General features: G+C 44.6%; 1 protein-coding gene across 7 annotated transcripts in view; it reads right to left on the reverse strand.

Annotated features, from left to right (window-relative positions):
* SLC44A5 (solute carrier family 44 member 5) overlaps positions 1-25,028 on the reverse strand; it is a 776,473-nt gene that overhangs the window by 485,649 nt on the left and 265,796 nt on the right. For 2 of the 7 annotated variants that reach the window (XM_086953881.1, XM_086953878.1), the window contains exon 1: positions 18,100-18,188. The exons of 1 other annotated variant lie outside the window; for it this stretch is intronic. In XM_086953881.1, coding sequence (XP_086810007.1) covers positions 18,100-18,109 — 10 coding nt within the window. In that variant the 5' untranslated portion in view covers positions 18,110-18,188. Of the gene's footprint in view, positions 1-6,324; positions 6,582-18,099; positions 18,189-25,028 lie in introns of those variants that run through there. 4 more of the 7 variants (XM_086953875.1, XM_086953874.1, XM_086953880.1 and 1 more) reach the window with 3 other exon arrangements.

The following is a 25,028-nucleotide window of genomic DNA, read 5'->3' on the forward strand; positions in this document are numbered from 1 at the left end:
GACAATGTATAATACCTATTGGCAATCAAGGACTCCATTTCACAGTGGCGGCATTATTTAGAAGGAGCTAACCCTAAGATCGCCATGTGGACCATTCATTAAAATATACTCTATTTCACAGTAATGAAGTGTGCTAATGCTTGCCATGACCTGTGGTCTCTCTTCTTTTCCCAGTTCTACTATGATATCACAAATCATCCTGGACATCAGCATATTAGGTGGATGCCCTGTCTAGACAGTCAGGAGAAGAAAAGAAAGTGTCTTCACCTTCAAGAATATTAGCAATGAATACATTAATTATCAATGAATGACTGGGATCTCCTCTTGGAGGAGGTTGCTAAAGTCCAGAAATTCTTGAATGGTCCTCAAAGGCTGCAACAGAAAGACATTTTGCTATATTCAGATGAGGACTTTGTCCTTACCATACAAGAAATTACAAGCACTAAATATACAGTGGTGTCCTAACTCAACAGTAGCAGGTAATCCAGGACAACTAAAGTTCTAATAACTAATCAGTCAACAAGTATGGTGGTGGGTAGAAGGATACTGACAAGAAGTATGTAAGGCAATGTATGATTTGTGCTCAAACCAAAGCTTCTAATGCTATAACCACTGGGTTACTGCAACCACTGTCTGTGCCACTAATATTTTGTTATAATTTAGAATTAGAATCCATACACTCACATAAATATATCACTGTCCTAGTTCTCATAGACTATTGCATGAAACCAGGACATTTCATTCTGTTAAAGAACTTACTTACAGCAGTTGAATTAACCCACATTTTTAATGATCACATCTTACATCTTCATGGCCTTCCTGATGCTATCATTACTGACCGGGGACCCAAATAATGGCTTATTTTTGGATGACATTGATTTCAAGTATACCAGCTATCACCTCCAAACAGTTGGACACGAGTAGACAGTTAACCAGCGAATTGAGCCATACCTTAGGGACTTCTTCATGAATCATCACTTTAAAAGGTTCAGATGGCTGTCTCTTCCAGGATTAGCTTACAGTGGCCCATTACTAGCTATTTGACAATTCAAACAATGGAAAGACTTAACCTATTCATGCTATACAAGCATCAGGCACTATTACACTACATTTAACATGCTGCAACCACAATCTGTATTTTCAATTGTCCCGGTGTCCCAGGCACACCGGGAAAGAGGCAGTTGCACAGAGTATCTCTTCCGGGGATACCGCTCTGGCAACTCATAATGGGTCCCTTACAGCCTATGAAATTTCTTACTTATTCCTTACCCTCACTCATACTCTAATTTCAATGGAAAATACTCTAAGTAGAGCCAGCAATATCCTCCTACTATTCATGAATCCTACAAGATACAAACAATGGACATTTCTTAACTTAAAATATTTCTAATGAGTTAAAGGGGGATATACCTCTTTCGACTCTCTGAATATTCTCAAGTGACAACATAACTAAACTAATTTCCAGATATGAACAAACATCAACTGCTTTCAAATAAATTCTGTTTTTTTCTTGTAAGTGTATGGGAACTCGATCACAGTTAAAAGCTTTATGCAAACTGAACAGCTCTTGCTACAACTGATGGGCTTCTACAAGAGCATAACATAAAATCGGCCCTTGATTTAGTTCCCAGGGAAAAACTTTGGGCTATCCTATCTGATCTGGGGGCGCCCGCATCTTTATGCAATTATGCAATTATGAAAAGATTGCATGTGAACAACTATGCCCAAATCAGATATGGGAAGAATGAAAACCTTACTGACCATATACCCATAGAGAGAGGTGTGAGGCAGAGGTGTGTTCTGGCCCCTACCCTCTTCTGCATTTTTATTAATGGCTATATAGGAGCTTTGGCAGCGGGACGGGATCTAGACGCTCCTAAGTTAGCGGGCCACAAGGTATCTGCCTTGATGTTCGCAGATGACACTCTCCTGCCTCAAAATCACCAATGGGTTATTTAAAGGTTCTTAGATATCTTCCATCTATTTTGCAAGAATAGGGACCTGGAAATTAACACCCAGAAAACGAAATATATGGTGTTTAATGCAGGGCATTCTAATCAACCTAACCCACAATTAGCAGGGGAATTTGTAGAGAGAGTCTCATAATGTGAATATTTGGGATTATCACTTAATGAGGAATAGGGTGACCAAATTAAGAAGGCCTCTCTAAAGCTGATGCAATCATTTGAGGGCCTTGCTAAACAGCAGAGGAAGTGTGTATACAAGAAGCTGGGGCCAGTGTTGGAAACATACAAGGCGCAAGCCAGAGGGACGACCTTGTATAGTGCGGATTTATAGGGCCACAGGTCATCCGAACAACTTGCTAGAATTGAAAATTATTTTCTTAGACAGTTGATGGGACTTCTCAGTAGTACCCCTCTAACCCAGCTATGAATGGATTTGGGTGTTAGCCTAATGTCTTTGGAGGTCGAGCTTAGACCTCTTCTCTACTGGCGTCGCCTATGGAGCACCCCAGAATAATCATTTTATAGGGAGGAATTAAGGGAGCTTGTAAACCTCAGGAGAGCTAGCAAAATACCTTGGCTCACCTTTATCAAGAATTCCTTTTTATCCATTGGAAAGGTGACCTATGGGTTAGCCCGGAAGCGAGCTCCTTGGACACACCAAGAAAAGTCTTGATAAAAAACTTTAAAGACCACCACCTCAATTTATTGTTGAGGGGCCCCAGGACAGGCACACTCCCATCACCCTTCTTAGAAATCAAACTGCAATACACTTTAGAATCTAGCATAGATGATATACAGCCTTCCCTTGCTAAGAAACTCTATATGCAGTTTAGGTATGGTGTACTTCCTTTATGTGCTGTTACTTATAAATGGGGAGGGAGTTCTATGAAAGACTGCCCGTCATGTAAAAACTGTACGGAGACTGATTTGCATGTGCTGTTTTTCTTTCCCACCTACAAGGCAATAAGAGCGTGTTGGCTATGACAGCTTTTTGGGAATCTTGAAAGCCCTTACTGCCTACACAGGCTTATAGGATCCTCATATATGACACTGGCATGCAAATTGTTTATTCAGTTTCCGCTACCTGTTTTCAATGTGGTGTGCTCGCTGTGCAGTTCTAAAGAAAGTCCAAGTCTAAACTACCCACTTCATACACCCGTTACTACTTGGGACTCTGTATTCCTCATTCATTTTAATATACATGAATTTTGTACTGTATACTTGAGATACTTGGCGCCTATAAGCTCATTTAATAGATTTTTTTAAAGCAATTTCTTCATATCTTTATGTATATATAAGAACTTTTTTTAATGATCAATTGTACTGAATTTTAAATGTTTTATTTGTGCTTTTAAGGTCTTGTGAGGCCGAAATAAAGTATCTCTGGACTTGACTTGCCAAGAGCATAACCAAAAATATTGTGATCTTAATTTAATATCTTAACATCTATGGCTAGCATTGCAAATAACACCTTCTGATATGATCTAAGATGTTGCCTACTTCAATAGCAGTGCTGGTAATAACAGTCCTACAAAGCCTCCCTAATCTAAAAATGCCTCCATCTTTGATGCAAGTTCATTCCAGAATGATACAGAGTACTACACCTTTGCCTTGAAAAAAGTTATCAAGATATGAAATTAAGTAAACCCATCATTCACCTTACTCCCTCTTCAAACAAATCAAAGGCACAAAATCGCCATCACTGGCTGTTCTGCTAACACTGGAAAAGTGGGCCACTGCGATTATCTCTCTCTTTCCCTTATATGTGTACTATACTCCCACTTAACACTGAATGTGATGTTATAATCTAACAGTTTCCATTTAGCCTAGTGATAGTATCTTAGAAAGAAGACCAATATAGCACAGTCAGATTATTTTACAAAAGATAACTAACTAAGCAAATACTAGTTACCTTAGACCAATATGGCACTAACTCATGCTGTCCAAATTTGCAATGTACTCTCTAGTGGGCTGCTAATGCATCTTCAAAATGTCTAATCTTCAGTATACATAAATGTGATATCTTATTTGAGTGGGCTTGAAGACATGTGTGTCTCTTCTCTAAATTATTGCCAAGATCAAACAGCATAAACAAAATATGCTCCATTATTTACAAATGTGCATTAGCAACTAGGGTACAAATACACCTCTCTGTTTCTTCAAAGAATCTTACCGGATCCTACCATCTTACAAGATACGTTATTAAATAACAGCTCCATCTCTCATGAAGAACTTCAACTTATCTCTCTATTATCCTGGTTCTCATTTGTTCCTCCTTTTGTACTGGAAGGGAATGGATTCAAAAGTGTTCCCGTTGATGCCTCTTTTCAGATGTGTCACTCCTTCTCTTATTAGAGAAGACTTTTTCTTGTACATACCATCTTTAGTTGTATCAACTATGAGACATTTCTATCTTCAAAATGTGCACAGGATTGTTTAGTTTCTTTGAACAATTTCTGGTAAATCTACCAGAGGTTCATGCAGTATTACCAGATTATATTGTTTTCTCTTAACATATTTTGATGGTTTCAATGTCTTCCTTTTGGGTGATATTGGTACATATGTCTAGACTCATCCGCCATTGGGTTCCAGGAGTACAATAATGCGCTCTAGTTCTCAATCACTTTGGTGGTCTTTCTCACGAGAGATGCAGCTTTCATCACTATGATCTTCGGAAAGAAATACAACAAAAATGATTGTGGTTCTGTAAGGGGGTTGATGCTAGGGTTTATCAGTAGCACCCTATTTTCTGTAACTCAATCTCCAATTTCCTTGACATATGGGTTTATTTTTTGGGCCTTGACATCTTTATCCATTGCCCCTCTGGTTTATATCTTCCTCCCACCCTCAATTATGTTCTACCTGTGCAAGTGTAGGCCTTGATGTACTAAATATTTTTGCATATGCATACCCTGCAGGTATGCAAGCTTAATGGTTATGTGCAGTGTACTTAACCCATTTTGTTGGTAGGAAAAGCTTCTATGACTCGAAAAAAAAATTGACTAACCATTCAAAACCACCATTGCAGGGAGCATGGAAGGAGTCTCCCCTCCTTATTGAGTCATAATGGCATATATCAATGGTTAGCAACCAAAATTGACATCTCAAACTATTGATCAGTTACTGCACCTTAAAGGAGGTGGCAACTGGTTTGCAAAGGGTAAGGGGTATCAAGGGACCACTGCCTACACCCTCAAATGTATTCTAAAATGTAAAACATTTTTTTTTAAGGCAACAGTGGTTGGTTTAAGGGGAAACAGCTGTTTAAAGATTCGTTTCGTGAATGGAAGTGCAAACACAAATTGGTCTGCTGTTCCATGCAGTCCACCATCCCTGTGTTTGTAGTCAATTATTGGGGATTGTAAATAGCGAACTACCTCATTTATATTTAATAGGCAGGTTGCTGTGCGTCCCTTTCCTTTTCGGTATATATTATAGCATATTCCTTTAGTTTATAGGTCGCATTGCAAAATTAGAGACAGATCGAAAAAATGTAATTGTGCAATTTGCTACCATCTTTTTTAAACCAGTTTTGGACCCATAGTTCGTACATAAAATGTAAGTTAGGACTTCTGCATCTGAATGATGCTGTTTTTAGTTTCTGAACAGCGATTAGTACAAATATCGATCTTTCTACTTCAGTGTTTTTGGCAGTCAGCACTTCTGTTTTTATGTGTCTGCACATTTACACTTAAGTAAAGCACATTCTTCAGGGAGACTGCTGAAGTTCTTCAGCATGAAAGTCTATATTGAATTAAATGAAATTAGTTTGCATTGTCACCTTGTAGTTTTCATATGTGCTTGAACACTGTTTATTGCCTCGGTTAGCTTAAAGGTGGCTTTAAAACGCTCTTTTCTTAGAGCACGTTATTTTAAAATAAAGTATGCTCTTATGAACAAAGTATCTTAAAGGACTGCTCAGTGGATGAACGGCTGCTTTAAAGTGCAAAATAGCTATAGGAATTATCTGCCTCACAAAATGTTCATTAGTGATGCAACCGGAAAATAAATCACCAAAAAACATAGAATCATCACGAAACGCGTTCTAGTTCACATTAATCTACCTTCTGGTTCTAATATTTGTTTAAAGAGAATTATCGAATATTCATGAAGTCATGGCAAAAACAAACACAAAATGCTACTGAAAGAATTGACAATTGAAATGAGCAAACTATTATGTAAAGAAAAAATTCATGGTACGCACAACAGTCCTAATACCCTTTGTTAAAATCAGGAGAAGCCATGGCGCTGAAGATCACATTTGGTTTCGCAAATAAATGCACTTTGCTAAAATCACAAACATATGTGGGTCTCACTACCGACACTAAAACACTTCTTAAATCAGTTAATAAATTACCATGTTTGCCGTAATAGTTTTCGTCTCCTTCCGTGGCCATGTCGCGGTGCACTGTGGTTCCAGTTCTAACTGGCAGCAGCAGTAGCGAGCGAGTGAAACATTACCTACAATGTACGGTTGGCACAGTTGTCTCTCTGTCAGGCCCCCAGCTCTCTACTGTAACTATGTTTAAAAATATCACTGTGTGCTACTCTGCACCAGTCACAGGGAGACTGAAGTGGAGGCTGAGCTGTGTCCTAGAAGAGAAATGACGTCACGTGTTTACATGGCTGCTGCCCTACCCATAACAAACTAGAATATCGGTGTAAGGCAAAGTCCGAAAGCTACAGACCCAGATAATATTAATCGTACACAAGCCATGATGTGGAGGCCACATTTTTTTCTTCATGGCTTTACTTGCTCCTAAACGGCTCAGAAGCAAGGCTGACCCTCCAAAATCAAAAAGAATCAAAAAAAATGCCCATGTCCTGGGAAATGGGGTTCCCGGGGCAGATTATGGCTCGGGAGGGGGGCCCCCCTTCCCAAAATTTTGAAAAAAAATTGGGGGCAGGCCCTGGGATATGGGGTCCCCAGGGCCAAGAATATTAGGAAAAGAAGGGGGCCACACAGCCCCCTTCTTTATAAAAAAAGAAAGGCTTCGCGCTGGAGGCCATGCCCCCTCCTTTCAGCACTCTGCAAACGCGCCACCTGGCACGTTTGCAGATGGGGAACGAATTCCCCTTGAATACTGGGGGTCCCTGGGGGCTAACTAGCCCACCAGGAACCTCCAGTATGCGCCAGGGGGCTGTGTTGCAGAGAGGTGTGCTGAGGCCATTCCCTTTTTACACCTCTCTGCAACGCAGCTCTGTGGTGCTTAACCCCTTGTATGCTCATGACGGAGCCGCTCCGTCATGAGCCACGGTTGCGCTGTGCTCATGACAGAGCGGTTCCGTCATGGCCCTGCCGCCGCGCATGCGCGGCGCTGATTTCGCGCCTGCGCGGCGCATTCTATTGAGCGGGCGGGGCCATGACGGAACCGCTCCGTCATGAGCACAGCGCAACCGCGGCTCGTGACGGTGCGGCTCCGTCACGAGCATGCGAGCGCCGCTCGCCCCCCCCTAGCGCTGCGGCGGAATTGCCGCCGCAGCGAAGGTGTTAATGGAGGTAGCAGGTGGGCGAGTTGCACTCCAGGGACCCTCAGTATTCAAGGGAAGTTAATCACCCAACTTAAAATGTGCCACGGGGCGCGTTTGCACATTGGTGAAGGGAGGGGGCAGGCCTAGGGTGACATGTGTGCAAACATACCTTGTGGCGTGGTTTAAGTTGGGGAATTAATTTCTCTTCAATCTTGAGGGTCCCTGGGGACCAACCAACCCACCAGTTACCTCCAGTAAATGCCATATATATATATCTATGGCTGCGCAGGATCCGCACACCCTCCCGATCACGAGCTGTATGCTAATTGGCTGTCAACACTCCACATCAGAAAGTGTTGGCAGCCATCTTGTGCCTTGGTAGAATCGAGGCAGAAGAAAGCAGAGAAAAAAATGTGCAAAACGCAAAAAGAGGGCAGGATAGAAACACCCTGACCCCCTAGGCCTGCTTAGGGGGTCTCACAAGGACCCCCAGGGCAAACAGCAGTGTCCCTGGTGTGGACACCCCGAGACACTGCAGAAGCTGGCCCTAGCGGGTGACGGTCCCCAGGGCCATCAATGGCTCCAGGGGGGGGGGGGGGGCGCGTGGCTACCCTCTCAACATTTTCAAAGCCCTGGGGGGTGACAGTCCCCCGGGCCATCAATGGCTCCAGTAGGGGGCTGAATGGCCACCCTGCCAACATTTTCAAAGCCCCGGGGGGTGGTGGTCCATGTGGTTTGGGGGTCCATAACGGACCCCCAAATATAAAAACGTAGTGCCCCGGGGAGGTGGCGGTCCCTGGGGCATGTGGGGTGGGGGTGCTCAAGCCCCCCACCCACAGGTTTATTTAATTTAAAAAAAAACAGGGGTGCCGTTCCCCGGGGCAGCGGGGGCTGTGTGCCGCCCGCTACTGTCCGTGGTCATAAAGTTGCTAAGTGCAGGCACAGGAAAAAGGTTACACCAATACAGCAGTCAAACCCACCCACAGCAGGCATGGTGATTCACAAAACAAGATCAATCGATTTTCTCCTGTATTACCTGTCAATAAAGTAATCTTAGTTCAAACAAACTTGTCATTTGGGTTGCATTTGGTAAAGCAGCAAAACTATCCTGGGTAAACTAATCCAGTTTACTAAGCCTTTTCCAAATGTAATGAGATGGCACAATGGTATCGTCAAAATTGATAACGAATACAAAGAATGAAACATGAAAGAAGTAAGAGATCCAAGAGAGATAACAATGGTGCAAGAAAGAAATACACATAGCAAAATAAACAGTCAAACTTGTGGGAGGAAGTGAAAACGGTTCTCTGGTTGAAATAGCCTTTTGCCTCTCACTGACTCTGCTCCTGTGTTCATCTGTCATCCTCTGCATTAAGACGCTGTCCTTTACCTGCAGGCGTTGGTGTGCCTCTTCTGATCACAGACTGATTCCAGGTGTTTCCGGTCTCTATGAATCCCCGTGCTCAGCCTCATCATCCGAGCCATCACCTTACTTAAATGTCTTTACACATGCTTTACAACACTACGAAACGAACATACCAAGAGCAGAGTCTGCCTAGGGGTCGATTTCTAGCTCGTGTCAAGATCTATTGGTCCTGCCTTTCCCTTCAATAGAAACAGCCGATTTCTGGAATATATTACGCCTGAACATCAGTGCCTTATTACTTTCCTGTTATCTGTATTCACTTACAGTGGCGGGAATAACCACCCGAGAAGGTGCATAACACCGACTTTGCAATGCACTTGTATTCACATTAACCTAGTCGGTGATCGATTAACCACTGCTAATGAACAGCTGCTTTTAATTTCAAACCCCATTTGTTTGGCCTGAGCCTGCAAGCTGCGGGCTTACAGCAGGTTCTTGGCTTCAGAACATTTGAACTGAGCTGTCAGCACAAGTCCCTCCTAGAAAATCCCAAACTACACATGCTTCAGCCTTAAACGGGTACTTGTCTCCTTTCCTAATAATGACATGAGCGCCAAAGCCAAATTAAAAATTGTATAAATAGTATGCAGGTAAGAGCCTTATTTTTTTAAAACAAATTAATACACATAATGTACGGATGCCTTGAAAAGAGCACAATAATTTAGGTTGCCGTAAGTTGAAATTTCAATACATTTGACTTAAAAATAGGTGAACAATTTAAAAATAGTGTTTTGAAACCTATATAAATAAAGGCTCGAATGATCAGTATTTACACAGAGTTTAAATACATCTGCAGACATTTTATATTTATTGTGATATAATTTTATTCTTTGCGTCAGAAATTGGTTGGATGCATTGTTGCCAAATGACATTACTGTTTTGTCCTTCTTTATCTATAATCGAGATTTTAAAAAACTCTACTATAATCCTACAGAATTACACCAATTTTGGCAGAAAGCTAGATCTTTACTTTGAAAGTGTGTTTTTTTGTGATTTGTTGTAAATCTGTTCAGCTGTTTTTGAGAAATTAAGGTTCAAATGTTCATGATACTTGGATGGTTGGTCCCACAGTACTCCCACGGTACCGCAAATTAAGAAAATAGAACATTCTGATTGGCAGAGTGAACTGTTGGTTCTGATGGCTAGTTCGGGATTGTGGACCTGCTCCTGCTCATGTGTTACAGAGCAATCTGATTGGCTTGCCACAACATGAACAGAAATATTGAAGATTTGGTACAATACTGTCTATTCCTAAATACTGCAGTCAATCTCCATTACTGTTATGTATTTCATTGAAGTGCCTGGCTACTGGTTTGGTGGGATACTCTTTAGTGATTGTTCTCATATGTTCTAGTATTCAATATAGTTAGAAATTGGGTTACTATTAACTGGAGTGTGAGCCCTGGTCAAGCAGCAACCGCAATCCCAGTCAGGGTAAGGCCCAAGAAAACCCCAAATTAACGTGTGCTCAACCTCTTGGTAGCTTAGTACAGTTCAGTCAAACTTAACTTAGAGGCAATGTGTAAAGTGTTTGTGCAACACTTCAAACAGTAAAATTGTGAAGAGACCACACACAAAGATCCCACACTCGGTTAGGAAAATACAGCTCAATGTAATAAATAAAACAAGACCAAAACAAACAACAAAAATCCAATCAGTAGAACTGAAGTTATGAATTTTCAGAGAACAAATTGTAAAATATCTCCATAAAGCATAAATAGCCAACCGCGGTTATCTGGTCATGCTGGACCAGGTCAAAGTCAAAAGTTCAAGCTGACCACAATGGAGCACAGGTTGAATACAATCCCAGAATAGTTCAGCTGAAATTTTACCTTCTCAAGTTTTGTGCCAAAAGTGCAATTTGCGTTGGAGAGGGTTGCGGGGAGCAAGGAGAGCATCACAGGCAGTACGAAGCATAATACGAAGAGTAGGACAGATGGGCGGCCGGTGCTTCTCGTTGATGGTCCTCCGCAGTCGAACAATGCTTGCTGTGCGAAGAGATCGGCTGGTGGCGGCATGCGCTGAATTTCGATGCGAGCGGTGTTGTTCCATTGCTAAATGGCCAGTTTGCAGTCACACAGAACTCAAAATCTTGATTTCACAACAAGTGTCCGGGACCTGAGAGACCCTACTCAGGGGGTCAGAAACTTGCAGCAGTTGAGTCCAGGAGCTGGGTGAGGGAGCCTTTTATGTCCCTGTGGCTCAGATCAGAAGATCGGCTAACTAGCCCTATGAGTCATTTTGAGGTCCTGGGTTCGAGGTGAAGTTGCAGGTCCAGTTCTACTTCCATAGGCAAGAGGGCAGCAGGGAGCAGGCCAGCATAGCAGGGCAGCAGTCCTTTTAGTAGCATTGCAGTCCTTTTTCGTGCCAGAGTATCCACAGATCCAGAAGTGTAATGAAGAGTTGGTGTCTGATGTACTTTTATTGCCCCGGTGGCCTGGTTCTGGAAGGTGGGAGATGCTTCTAGACCATAGCTTTGAAATGCATGTAATTTCCTGGCTACAATCTGGCTGAAGTCACAATGCAGGATCTTTAGGCCCATTCATGAAGGCAGAGCACAGATATTCAGGTTTAAGTGGGGCTGACCTCAGCTACCCCTCCTCCATTCTGCAAAGAGATTCCCAAATCAGGCACACCTAATCCCTCTATTGTGTGACTGTCTAGGAAGAATTCACAAAGTCAAACTCACCTACACCCAGTCACATGACCTAAAACAGGCTACACGAACAAAAGGGTATAGACAGGAAAATATCAACTTTATAAAAGTGGCATTTTCAAAATTGTTGTAAAAAATCTGACTTTACCATTGAAAAGGGTTCATTATTACAATTTCATAGACACCAAACATGACATAGCCACCAGCTCAAAATTGAGAATTATAGCTTATTAAATGTAATAAGGAATTCCAAATGTTATCCTATGGAGATAGGCCTCACAGTAGTGAAAAATGAATGTAGAAGTTTTTCACTACCAGGACACATAAATCGTAAGAGTACATGTCCAACCTTTTGACAACACCCTGTCCTATGGGCTACCTAAGATCTACCTTAGGGGTGACCTATATGCAATATGCAATAAAAGGTGAGTTTAAATGCCAATTCGACATTGCAGTTTAAAACTGCATTCAGGCTGCAATGGAAGTCCTGGGACATGCTACCTAAGTGGGTGGCAAAAATGGTGCTGCAGGCTCACTAGTAGCATTTCATTCACCGGCCCTGAGTACATGACATGCCACCCGGTTCTGCATGCAGCAGGAGCCAGCAGTGTCTGGCATGAGATCCCTTCTCTAACAACCTGAAGCACAATCATGATGAGGCCTAACCTGTATCCTTTAACAGAGAACCACCATATTGCACTGATGACAAACATATAACTGTGCATGTTAGAAGTTGTCCACTACGGGAACTAATCCAGCACTGATATAACCAAGGGCACAAAAATGCAATTGCCCCAGTAGCCTTACTGAGCAAAAGAAATGTTGAGGCGATCTATACAGCATTAGACAAAAGTACATTAGAAAGTTAGATTACCCCATATTGTTTCACCATTTGATATGGTGCAAAACCTGTGGTCCTGATGAAGGGTTTTTTTTATAGCTGATACCACCGAAACTTATGTCCATTGTATGTTTGGAAAATCTCAGACACAACAATAAAATAAATTTAAGATCTTTACTGAATATATGCTGTGAAATCAGGCTAGGGTATGAATAAGAGGTTGTAGTGTGAATGTGTTTTGGTGGTGTTTGAAGTGGAGAGTGATTTGAGATAAAGGGCATTACACATTTGAGATGTCATCAGTAATGTCGTCAGTGATGTCACTGATCATGTCATGAGTGATGCATTATGTGAGGTCATAAGCAGTGCACTGTGGGGGGCATATGTTATAGTTAGCTCAGGTAGCTATAGCTGCCGAATTTTACTGGTTTTGAGCGAGTGAAATTTGACCCTGTAACGTTTGGTTTTTTCAGTGAATTCTTACGTTTTTTAAAAATTCTATATGCTAACTACCATGTGGTCCCAAATCAGAGCACTCAGCAGCGGGTGCTCGCATAGGGCCGAACCAGTGGCCTAGGCTTATCTTTTTTTAAAACAAATTACGCCACACTCAGGAATCTCAGTTAGTTGTTTTATTTCATATGCAAAGCCAGTCTGCCTCCACCAATGCGTTTCATCCTCTCTGCCTTGCTCACGGTTAATTGACAACATGGCTATGTAAAGTTTATATACCTCTCCCTTTACAAGCCCAATATGTCCTAATGTTTCCTAATGTATGTTGTTTTCATTCTTGCATTGACAGGATAAGGAGTACTATATCAGGATTTGCATCGTATGCACAGGATTTCTGAATCGTGTTGTTTTGGTCTCTGTTGTATAAACATTATATACTATGTTTTCATATAATCCTATGTGGAGTCTCTTTTTGCTGTGTGTTCCCTACATAGCCCATTGTCATTTTGCCACTGTTAGCCTAACTATGAATGTTGTAGGCAGCATCTGATTTGCACACATTACCAAATATCATGCTTGTTTTGTTCCTCATTGCATTTTCACACACAGTCAGCACATGTTTTTCTATTTTGATATTTTCCTGGGATTTAGTGGGAACAGCCCATGCAAGGTCAAACAACATTGCTCCTTTTTATTCTCTGTGGATTAGGTCTGAGTGACAACTAAGGTAATTTCTGTTCAGGTAGTCAACCTGAAGCAGTCAGTTTACCAAAGAGTTTATGGCCGGCATAAAACAGAACCTTGATGATAACAGTGAAGTAGGAAGCATTAGGCTATCACCTTGAAGAGATTTCAAGGTTTTACACCTACTTAGTCAATCCCTTTGATGCCAACACAAACGTCATCACAATGTGGAAAATGTTTATGTGTTTTACAAATCTGGTGAAGTATTTCTCCACATTCAGTTGTGTTTAGCATCATCAATGCTTCTTCTTTCATAATTCTTGATCAGGGTTTCCACCTAGCTGGTTTTCTTAGGGCACCGCCGGTATGTTGATGTTCCGGCCTGTACCAATATTTTTGCCCTTTATCTCTGCATACTCAAACAGCAAAAATAAAAAGAAAACACTTTTAAATGCGTTCTAGAGCTGCATTAATGATCTGTGACTACTAGATTAATTAATTAGCTAATTCATTGAAAATAAATAAATAAAGTAAACAAAGCCAGAAAAGGTATGTAATGTTACAAAATGAATTCATAAGATTTTGTTTAAGGTCCTGTTTTGTATCACGCCCAGGCCTTTGCAAACTCCTAAATCAACAACAAATGGTGGGTATATTTCCCTTGCAATGGTGGCAACCCTGTTCATGATGCAGGACCACATATTCCCCAGCATTCCAGGAGGTACTGGGAGTTTCTCTAGTAGGAACTCAATGGCAGTAAAGCATAAGCAACAGGAAAGGCAGAGCTCTAACGTATACCTGCTTCTTCAGTCCTCGGCGGTGCAGTTGTTAATGTAGAGATAGTTTAAAGGAGAATCAAAGTGACCACTGCAGCATTTTTTGGAGCTGTTTCTATTAATCTATTAACACTACTAGAGAAGACGAGGCAGGCCTCGGCCTGTCGCAGATTCCTATTAGTTGATATTACGGATTTACCCAAGTTTATAGGTTCTATTTTTTTAAATAGGAATAATGCTTAAAAAACTCAAAAATGGTAATGAAAGGAGGATGGACCGCGCTATTAGATTACCTTTAAAGGGTTAAGGTAGATTTGGCTGAAATTATTATATAAAGTAATTTCTGTAATTGTGTTTGGACCAGAGAACAGTGTGATAAAGAGCAGAGTGTAAAATTGAACAAATAAAAATGCGTTGACAATAAGCTACAGGCATTATTCCAAATCCAGTGAGTGAAAAACTAAAGTAGGACAGAATGTGTTGAGTCTTGTGGTCAAATACATGAAGTAAATAGGTTCTCCAACTGAGTACAAAATAACAACTGCCACTGGAAACTCCCACTTGAGAAACGCTATATCGTCTGTAAAATGTGCCAAAAAGTGAGATTCTACCACCTAATACGTCTTTTGTGATGTGTACTTGTTTTTTTCTCCTAAAGGAAAACATTGTGGTAGAAATATCTATGATAACTCATCTGAATCAAAAAATGAGTAATAGGGAAAATCTTCTCCTCTTACTGTTTCTTTTTCTGGGATAGAGCTTCCACTGAAAGGGAACTATCAGGGGTGCCTTTTTGTGAAGTAAGTTGCAGCCTTAACAGCATCACGAAGCACATTGTGCAAGCGCTGGATTGCAGAGATAACCAGCCCTCACCACAAACCACTGAGGAGCCGCTCCTGCCACCACCTGTTGCAAACACTGCGAACAGTGCGCTCAGCACCCCGAGTGCCAGGACTCCATTTCTTCTACTGTAGATCAGCTTGGAGAAGAAGGAGACGGCGCTCTGAATTATACATTATAACCTCTGGAGCGCCTCGGGGCATCCAAGGCTGAGTCAGATAAAAATGACAACATATCATCTCCCGGCAAGACAGGGAGGCAGCGAATACGCGGCTCTGAAGTGTTTATTATAGAAACACATTGTCTAGGAAATTGGCAGAGCTGTAACATTTCAGAAACACCAAGGAGCCTGCCTCCAAATATAAGATTAAACAGCAGCTTTAGGTGAGTGTTGTGTATATTTCAGGATTTCAATTTCGTTGCAAATGGGACGGAGGTCCTATGGGATGCACGGCTGAGGCAATGCTGCCTGACTGTCCAAGCACGGCCATCCACTTCTCGTATCTGATGAGACTTTGGACTCTAGTAAGCCAAAGCGGGGCTGCCCTCTTCACTGAGTGGGCCTAAATCCAACTGACGCCCCCCTTTGGCCAGTCCCAGATGGTCTCATCCAACAAAGATGACTCAGGCTTTGAAGCTACTCTACACGGACTCCTGCCTGCACACGCAGAGGAGGGCTGACCCTGAAGACGCCTCCTCAATGGGCCATTCAACAAAAGCACAGGAAATGACGAACTGGAACATTCTCCGTCAACAAGAGCGTAAAGTTTGCTGTAGAGGCCACAAGGAAACACGTATGTATAGTAATCAGTAAATTAGCCACAGAAAAATGTGGTTCCTGAATAAGTATGAGAAAAGCGTACTATATACAAAAGAACTGCATGTTTGATAAATAATACCACCAAACAAACACATTGACTATAATGCTGCGTCAAACCACACCCGGCCTGTGTGCATGGTCTTGGTAGGATAGAAATGACAAGAGGAGCATCTTTGAATTGGATGACAGCACATTTCACAAAGGGAACAGGAAATGGGAATGTACTGATATCTATCTATAGCTAGACCTAGGATTTGAGCAAGGTGTATCTGAAACTAATGCTGGGATACCAGCCTTGGGCATCTTTACGACAATGTGATTTGAAAGGCTTCTGTGTTTATTGCGGTGCTAATGATGTTTCATAAACTGATATCTGATTGGTCAAGGGAATGAACCATCACCTGTACATGATAAGCAAATTAATCCTGTCATTTAACCCCTTCACTGCGGCGGCTATTCCACCGCAGTGCTAAGGGGGCAGGGGGAAGAGCGGCGGGCGCATGCTGGTGACGGAACCGCTCCGTCACCAGCCGCGGTTGCGCTGTGCTCATGACGGAGCAGTTCTGTCACAGCCCCGCCCGCTCAATAGAACGTTCAGCGCAGGAGCGGAATCCTCGCCACGCAGGCGTTCCGAGCGGGCCGTGACGGAACCGCTCCGTCATCAGCACAGTGCTACCGCGGCTGATGACGGAGTGGTTCCGTCACCAGCAGGGGAGGGGTTAAATCTTGCAAGAGTAGAAATAGTAGGATCACTGATTCTCTTAAGGATGGACTACTGTCACACCGTAAACCATGGCCTCCTGAAGAGTATTGCTTTGCAAAGAACGCAGAACAAAGCAGTGAGCTGAGGCAATCTGAGAAGGTACACGCTGGTCACTTCCACCTTGAAATCCAGTTACTGAGAGGCTCCAACTCCGAACACCCCACTAGCCAGCCAATACCTGCTCATCAGCCCGAAGAGCTTCACAGTGAAAAACATAGGGGGACGATCTTCAGCAAGTCTGGGGACTGCTTTGTGGCAAAAAACTACCCTTGCCTCTGAGATCACCCCGTGACTTCAGACCACAGGAAGGACCTACAAAGCTTCCGTTCAGACTATTGGTTGATGAACAGCTGATACTGCCAGTACCATTTACACAAAGGAACTGAGACATGATGACTTTTTCTTCAATAGAGATAATTGACAATTAATTGACTGGTGTAACTGACTGGATCTATGAACAATTATTAATTGTTCATAGTACCAATCAGTTACACCAGTCTCAAAAACCAGAGTCAGCACCACCCTGACGGCCACACGCCCTATGGACCGCCACTACAATGATCAAGAGGAAACCAAAATATTGCATGAGAAATATAAAAAATAAGATGCATGACTATATTCTAGTTTATCCACTTGTACAACATCCTATGGGAAATATTGTTTTTTTTAATTACGTTTTAAAATAAAAAAGATGGATCATTGACTTATAAAACTTTAGTAAGTGCAAAATAATCATGAGGAGTGCTGAAAAAGACCGCCAAGAAAAGCATAGCTTTTCTTCATGAAGTTTAAAGCTACAGCAAACCTCTCTTTTTGAGTGTCATCTTTATGCAAGCTCAGCACTGAGTGGAATGCTTTGAAGGAGCTGCGCGGTAACTAAAACAAACAAAATGCTGGATGGGCTCTTTTTAAAACACTTTCTCATAATCACCTACAGTAGCGCACACTTTGCAGACAAATCGGCACAAAATCACTTATCCAGCATGACATTGCTCTTAAGACAGCCAAAGAATTTCACTTGCGTTTTACTGACATCAAAGCATAGCACGAGACCAGAAATATGAGAAAAGGGAAAATAAACTGTTAATGAAACATTTGACACATTGTTAACTTCTTTGCCCATCTAGCTGGCTGTAATCGAATGTGCTATGGGCATTTGAATGGACATGTACAAGAGAATGACGGTCAATATACAACACTACCTCAATCATGAGTCGGGAAATTCAGCAGAGTATCAGTCACTCGCTGTGCTCTGTCCAGCGCCATCGGAGTTGTGAATTGCTCCAGGAGGCATACTAGTTTTTGTTCTCAAGACCTACAAAATGTCTGATTTCAGGCAGAGAGTGTAAACTGGCGAGGTTATACAGACAGTTCATTCGAATCTATTAAGGGATGACTTACCGGCGGCCATCAGTGCAGCGGGTACAGCTCTTCCTCGTCACAGCCTGGATGCGGCCTGATACGAGGCACCTGGGTTCCTTCACGTTCGGGGCGGGCATTACGTGCTGCCATGGTTGGTCGTTGTGTAACGAAGGCCGAGTGAGGAAGTGGTCAGACATGAAGTAATCACTCAGTATTCGGAGTTACGAGTTCCTTATTTACCGGTGACTGGCTCTAACTTATATGGTCGCTCGTTCCAATGATACACGGACTCCTGATCGCTTTTTCATAATTGTGAGGTTTATTGAAGCCACAGCTTAGCCACATCTATATGTCAGGTGTCTTCGGATTTGTACCACAGAACACACATGGCGCTTGAGTTGCTGCACGCCACCAATAGCAACAGGTTACACGGATATGTTTTTAAAAGTATGAGAAATAATATAAGCTTTAAAGGCACAGAAAAAAGTTACATTTTTTGGACATGCACTTCAGCTGGATGACACGCAAGATGAGCGCTGCCCAGAAAAAGGCCATTATGCAACGCCAGAGAAGGAGGAACAGGCAGGTAAAATGACACCTCAAATGAGGCATGGCACAACGAAATGCTTGCATCATAGACAGGGCCTGCTGCTCGCATGTGCCCACCACCAGAGGGCGCTGGGGCTCCTTTTGCATCTGCAGGTCCCCTTTGTCGATTCACCTTTGATTCGGTGTGTGAATGACCGAAGCGCAGGTGCTGACGTGCGTTTCGGTGTGAAGAGGTCAGCCGACCAAACACCTTCTTCAGGGCACTGCAAGATGCTTCAATGAAGAATGAAAACAGCAGAGAGGGGAGAAGGGCAACAGCCCGGCGGTTCTCTAAAACTGCAAAAATAATAACAGGAATACATTTAAATAAAATTGTCCTCAATGTCCATGCAGATATCTCGAACATTCAGCACATAAAGCAGACAATAAAAACGTTTACACGCAATAGCAACTCAAAATATTGTATCCCTTAATCCAGTGCATCACCAGACCAAACAATTCCAGAGTTCCATCACCACTGTGTGTATGCCACCTAACCATGCCAACACCCAGCTGTGCATACATTCACCTGAAACTGTGTTTCTTAGTATTAGCACCATGGCCCGCTACTCCAGATATAATACAATTGAAGTCTGCACCTGATGCCCATGGAAGGATTCAAAGGGAGCTGTCGTGGTTATAAACTGGGTCTGGTATCAGTAAAGACTGCCCATCATTCCGCGTGTGGAGACTTCTACTTCACAGGTGCTAAAACAGACCATTAACTTAATAAGTAATGAACTAGGAATAAGAGTCAATGAAATATCAACCAATAATCCTCAAATGGAAGTCTTTAATTAAGGGAACTAGTCCTGCTATCCGTACTTTTGTGAAATTTGAAAGATGTCTTAGGTGGTCCACAGAATGAAACTGACCAAAACACAAAGGTCTAAACTGTGAAAAGAAGCATCCAAACATAAGTGCGGGAGCCCAACCAAAAGATGGTCCCGGGGCCAAAGCCACAGCTAGAATGCTGCTGACCTCTCGTCCCACTAGAACACTGGCGGGGCAGATCCTATCACCCGGACCAATCCCGTCACTATCTGCAGACCCGCCGGCACCAGTATTGGAGTATTAGTTACCCTAGATTGCCTTCCTATGTTCAATTTGACTCATTTGACTTTTGGAATTGCCACCAATGAAGTACTCACTGTGAGAAGTTGGCCCGATATGCAGCGTTCGCTATTCTAGCGACCGCTATGTATCGTTCCAAACGACCCTTATGATGATTGGTTGTAAGTCAACCTATAGACCAGCTATCCTAGTAGCGTGGATACGAGCAGTCTAAGGCTAAAGACTCGAGAGGGCGTGTTAAGCCAGCTGTTTACCACACATGTATCCCTTGAACACCCAGTGAAAGGACACCACACAAGTGTTATGAAAATAAACAGGATATTTATTAAGATTCACAACAGCCCTGTACTCTTTGGGAGGACAGGGTACTAAGCACAAACCAAATCTCTTAGGAAAATACTTCAAGTGCACAATTAAAACAAGTGTCCGAGGACACGGAAAGTTTAGTGGTCTCGGGCGGACCCGATAAGGCAAGTCGGAAGCGAGGGACTCGGGACCCTAGAGTAAGGAGGCTATGCAGGCACCGAAATGCCGAAGTTACCTAGCCACGAAGGCTGCGGCTGCACAAGTCTTACAGGCGTCGGGGGTCTTCGCTGACGAGCCAGGAGCCGGAAGAAAAGGAGTTGCTGGCCGGCGACCAGTGATGAATAGTTCGTAGAGATCCAAGCCTGGATCAGAGATCGTTGATACCTGAAAGCAGAGGGGACCAAGTTCGTACTACTAGCCAGTAGTCAGAGGGTACCAGGAGGGCACCGGTTGGCCGTCACCTCGACCAGGTGAGTGGGCGACGCTAGGCTCTGCAGTCTCACGGACCAGGAGGCGTTGTCGGCGACCAGGATGGAGGTGCGAGCTGTCCCACGAAGGATGATGCTGTCGGCGTCGCTGGGCCCAGGATTGGGGCAACAAGCCTTGGCAGATCTCAGGGCCACGTGGTAGGCCTAAGATGGCGTCTTGAATGGACCAGGAGGGTCCGGGGTGCTCCTCTCGGAAAAGGGAGCAAGGGCCGGTCTGGAGCAACCAGACCAGCAGCGTTGTTTGTCGGTTGTCGTCAAGGAAGGGCACAAGCCAGCGGCTAGTGACCAGACGACGTGCTGAGCAGCGAGCAGAAGGGCCCCACGCAGATCGTGGAGATGCTGGGAGACTGCACTTCGGTGCTGGAGCGGCTCAGGGTCGGGGCTTCTCGGACCCCAGAGCACTCACCAGAGAATGGCTTCGATGGTCGTGCTGGTTAAGAAAGCGTGCAGGTTTTGATGATGGCCGGTCCCTCGAGGTCTCGTCGCACCCACAGATCACAGCTGAGCTGATGAAGTGGGTAGAGGTCAGAGGTGCCAGGGAAGCCGGTTCTCGTCGAGCTGGGCTGTCGGATCCTTGAGGAAGGACTTGCAGCAAACCGCAGAGTTCTTAGATGGTGCCCGCTGATGCAGGGTGACTACTCCTTAGTCACAAGGGAGAAATCTTGAGAAGAGTCTCGAATGTCCTTTCGTAGAAAGTAGTTCTTGATTCAAAGATGATCTAATTTGGAAGGGTCCCCGCTCCGGCCTTTATTCTAAAGAAAGGGGTGGGTACATGACTAGGTCCTGCCCTAAGGGTGGGACCAGGAAGGGGGGTAGTTACACCCCTCTCCCCTGCCGGACTTTCCCCAGGCCAGGGCTGGCGCCCCTGGAACTGGTTCTGACCGGCAGATGCGTAGTGAGCACCGGGGTGCCACTCCGCAGTCACCTTCTCGCAAAAGCCCTACCTACCCAGAATACACAAACCCTGTCTGGGACGGTGCGAACACCGCCCTCGACAGGAAACCCTTTGTCCAAGCGCTCCTCGCTGGAAGGACTCCCAGCAGCAGGAGGTCAGACTCGTGTCTGTGGTGGCAGCATCCATTTTGTGGAGCTGAGGCTTTAGTTAACTTTAACCGGGGTTCACAGTTACGTACATGTCCTGTCCCTCTAGAAGGGCGGAATGCTAACCTCGTCGCCAGAATTGGTGAGAGGGCAGCATCCCGATTCGTATGACACCTTACTCGACATGCCTTGATAACGCGACACCGAAGTTACCGATGTGGTACGCGTTATCATGGAACAGCCATTGGGTCTTGATTCCGCAAGCTGCAACCGGGCTCGGCTCGGGCCAGAACCTAGTTCACACGAGCCCACGCACTCTGCCTTCAGGATTGTCAAGGCCTGCCATAGGAGTGACTGATAGGAACTCGGGTGTCCATTGTATGGTTAGATATAGAGCTACTATACCTAAAGCAAAGGGTGATTACACGACTTCGCCCCAGCTGTCATGCAGCCAGTTGTGTCAAATTTAGGAGGCCAGCCAGGGGTGGCATAATACATGCTGCAGCCCCTGGCGGCCCTGGGTACACCTATGCCCTGAGTTACAGGGTCTGATAAGGTGGCCCAGTACCAATTGGAACTGTACCTAGGGTACATGGAATCCATTTTAAAGAGAGAGCAGTAGGCCTGGGGTCCTGATTGGCAGGGTCCCAGGTCGACTATGTCCAAAACCAGCTAAAACACAGGGCAAAAAGTTGGGGGCAACCATAGTCAGGATGTACCTTCCTACACAACCCCCCCCCCCAAACGAAAGGAGATAAGGCTATCCTTGTCCAGGTAAGCCTCTATTACCTAAGTGGCCATATAAGGAAGGACCAGCTCTGGCTTGGTTTCCCCCTGTGTCATGGTCCACTAGGCAACCCCTCACCCTAAGGGTATCTGAGGGTCTCCACCATAGGGAATCTCTGTCTCTGGTGTGTCTTGGGAAAGAAGAAGGCTGATGCTGGGATGGAGTACTGAAGTGAGGCTCCTCTACCTTTGGGCTCAACTTCCTCCAATCACCCTTCATCATGTGTGCCTTTCTTTCTTTAGCTGAGATGCACTGAGCTCTCAGGGTCAGCCTCTGGCTACCTAAAGCTGGAGGCTGAGTCCCTCTGTTTGGCTTACTGGAGGGGCAGGTCAGGTCTGGGGTTTTTAGGCCCCATGTTTGGCTGTGCCCAACAGTGTCCCGCTGTGGGAGTTCCCTAACTACTTTTAAGGGGGATCCCTCAGGAGTCTGTTCTATTTTCACTTGGCTAGGGTTACCAGCTTCAGTGATCCTAATCTGCTGACTAAGGGGTTCTTTTGGACAGGGGGCCCTTTGGGGTCCACCACTGGCCTCCCTGATCTCTTCAGCCCTGGGCTGACTGAGGCAGGGTAGAGAGGTGCAGGTTACCTGCTCCAGACTGGGTCCCACCTGGGAAGGGTCCACTGCCATCAGGGGCTCTGCCAGGCTAGGCCTGACTACCTCTGGGGCAGTTCCTTCAACAGGGGTAGAGTCAGTTCCCTGAGGAGGCTGGCTCTCACCTAGTGTCTGGGAGGGGGAAGACTCTTCTTCCTCCTCAATGCTCTCTGTTTGAGTGGAGTGATCCATTGTTTCAGGCTTCACAACCTCACTATCTGTTTGAGTAGAGGCTGAGACCATTTCAACCTTGCCAACCTTTTCAGGAGGGCACTCAGTTTGTGTTTGGGCTGTGACTGTCACAGCCCTCCTATCCTGTTCTGAAAAGTCTGTCTGAGCCTGGGTAGTGGCTACCACTGCCCCTCCAACCTTTTCAGGGAGGAATGATGCTTGGACTGGGGCTGTAGCTATTACTGCCCCACTAACCTGTCTGGATAGGCCTATCATTCTGGAGTGAGTTTATTGCTCCACCTCAGCCCATGCTGAGAGTTCCAGGTCATTCCCCAGTAAGCAATCTACAGGTAGGTTATCTGTCACTGCCACTCTCATGGGCCCTGTGACACTACCCCAGCTGAGCTTGACTACTGCCATGGGATGCCTTCTCTTCACTCCATGAATGTCTGTCACCTGATAAGTAAAACCAGGGGTCAGTTGAGCAGGGGGGACCAGATGGTCACTCACCATGGTGAGGCTGGCCCCTGTGTCTCTGAATGCCTCAACCTTCTGACCATTCACTAAAACTTCTTGTCTATACTTGCCCAAAATGTGGGGTCCAGTAGTGAAGTTGGCAAACCCCATGCCAGTCTCACAGACAAGAGTGTGGTCAGGGAACCTGGCTAAGCCATAGTCCTCCTGATTGCCCAAAGTAATGCCCACCACATTCTTGGGGGCACTCCCACCACCTGGGGGATTACCACTAGTGGTAACAGGAGGTTTAGGAGTATTACCTGGGGGTACATTTCCCTTATTACCATTTTTAGGGCAACTGGCATCACTTTTGTAATGACCCACCTGTTTACAGGTATGGCAATAAAGGTTTCTTCTGTTCTGAAGGAGTGTTCTGGGACCCACCACCCTTGTTGGAGTTTTGGGGCCCTTGGGAAGTCTTCTCTGAGGATTTATCCCCACCCTTCTCTTGAGGCTTGGTTGATTCCTTTTTCTGGTCACCACCCTGGTTTTTAGGCCTAACCCTGGTTCTGACCCATTTGTCTGCCCTCTTACCCAATTCTTGTGGAGAGGTCAGATCAGAGTCTACCAGGTGCTGATGTAATAACTGGTTCTGACAATTATTTAAGATTTGCTCCCTCATAATTAGATTATACAATCCTTTAAAATCAGTAACCTTACTACCCAGTAGCCAGCCTTCAAAAGCCTTAGTGGCACAATCAACAAAGTCAGTCCAATCTTGAGACTGAGTTTTCTGGGTGTCTCTGAACAGCATCCTGTATTGTTCAGTGGTTAAACCAAACCCATCAACCAGTGTATTCTTCAAGATTTTGTAATTGTTAGCATCCTCCACCCTTGTGGTGAGGAGCTTATCTCTACCTTTACCGTCAAAGGAGAGCCACAAGATAGCTGCCCACTGACTCTGGGGAACACCCTGCACAGTGCAGGCTCTCTCCAAAGCAGTAATCCATTTGTGGATGTCGTCCCCTTCTTTAAAGGGGGGCACTATCTTATTCAGGTGCTTTGTATCAAAACTCCTTTCCCTATTGCTAGGTTTATTGCTGCCACCAGTGGGCTGTAGCCCACATAATTCTTGCTCTCTAGCAAGGGCAAGTCTCTCTTTGGCCAGGGCAAGTTCTTCCCTTTCAATCCTTAGTTTGATTGCCCTTTCTTCAGCTTCATACACTCTCCTCTTAGGGGAAGACATTCCTCTGTGAGAAGAGTTGAGAGAGCCATTGGTTTGAAGGGATCTGCCAGAGTCTCTTGACAGAGATCTGGCTCGTCCATTCCCAATGTTAAGCTGACCTGATAGTGGCCCCGGGGGTCCCCCAGTACCACTGTCATGTTTGCTTAAGTTGGACCTGCTTAGTCTGACGACTTCTACCTGTCCCTTATCTGCCTCATCCCCAGAGGGATCCTCATTCTCA

The sequence above is a fragment of the Lissotriton vulgaris genome, chromosome 1_1, assembly GCF_964263255.1.
Source record: "Lissotriton vulgaris chromosome 1_1, aLisVul1.2, whole genome shotgun sequence".
Taxonomy (NCBI): domain Eukaryota; kingdom Metazoa; phylum Chordata; class Amphibia; order Caudata; family Salamandridae; genus Lissotriton; species Lissotriton vulgaris.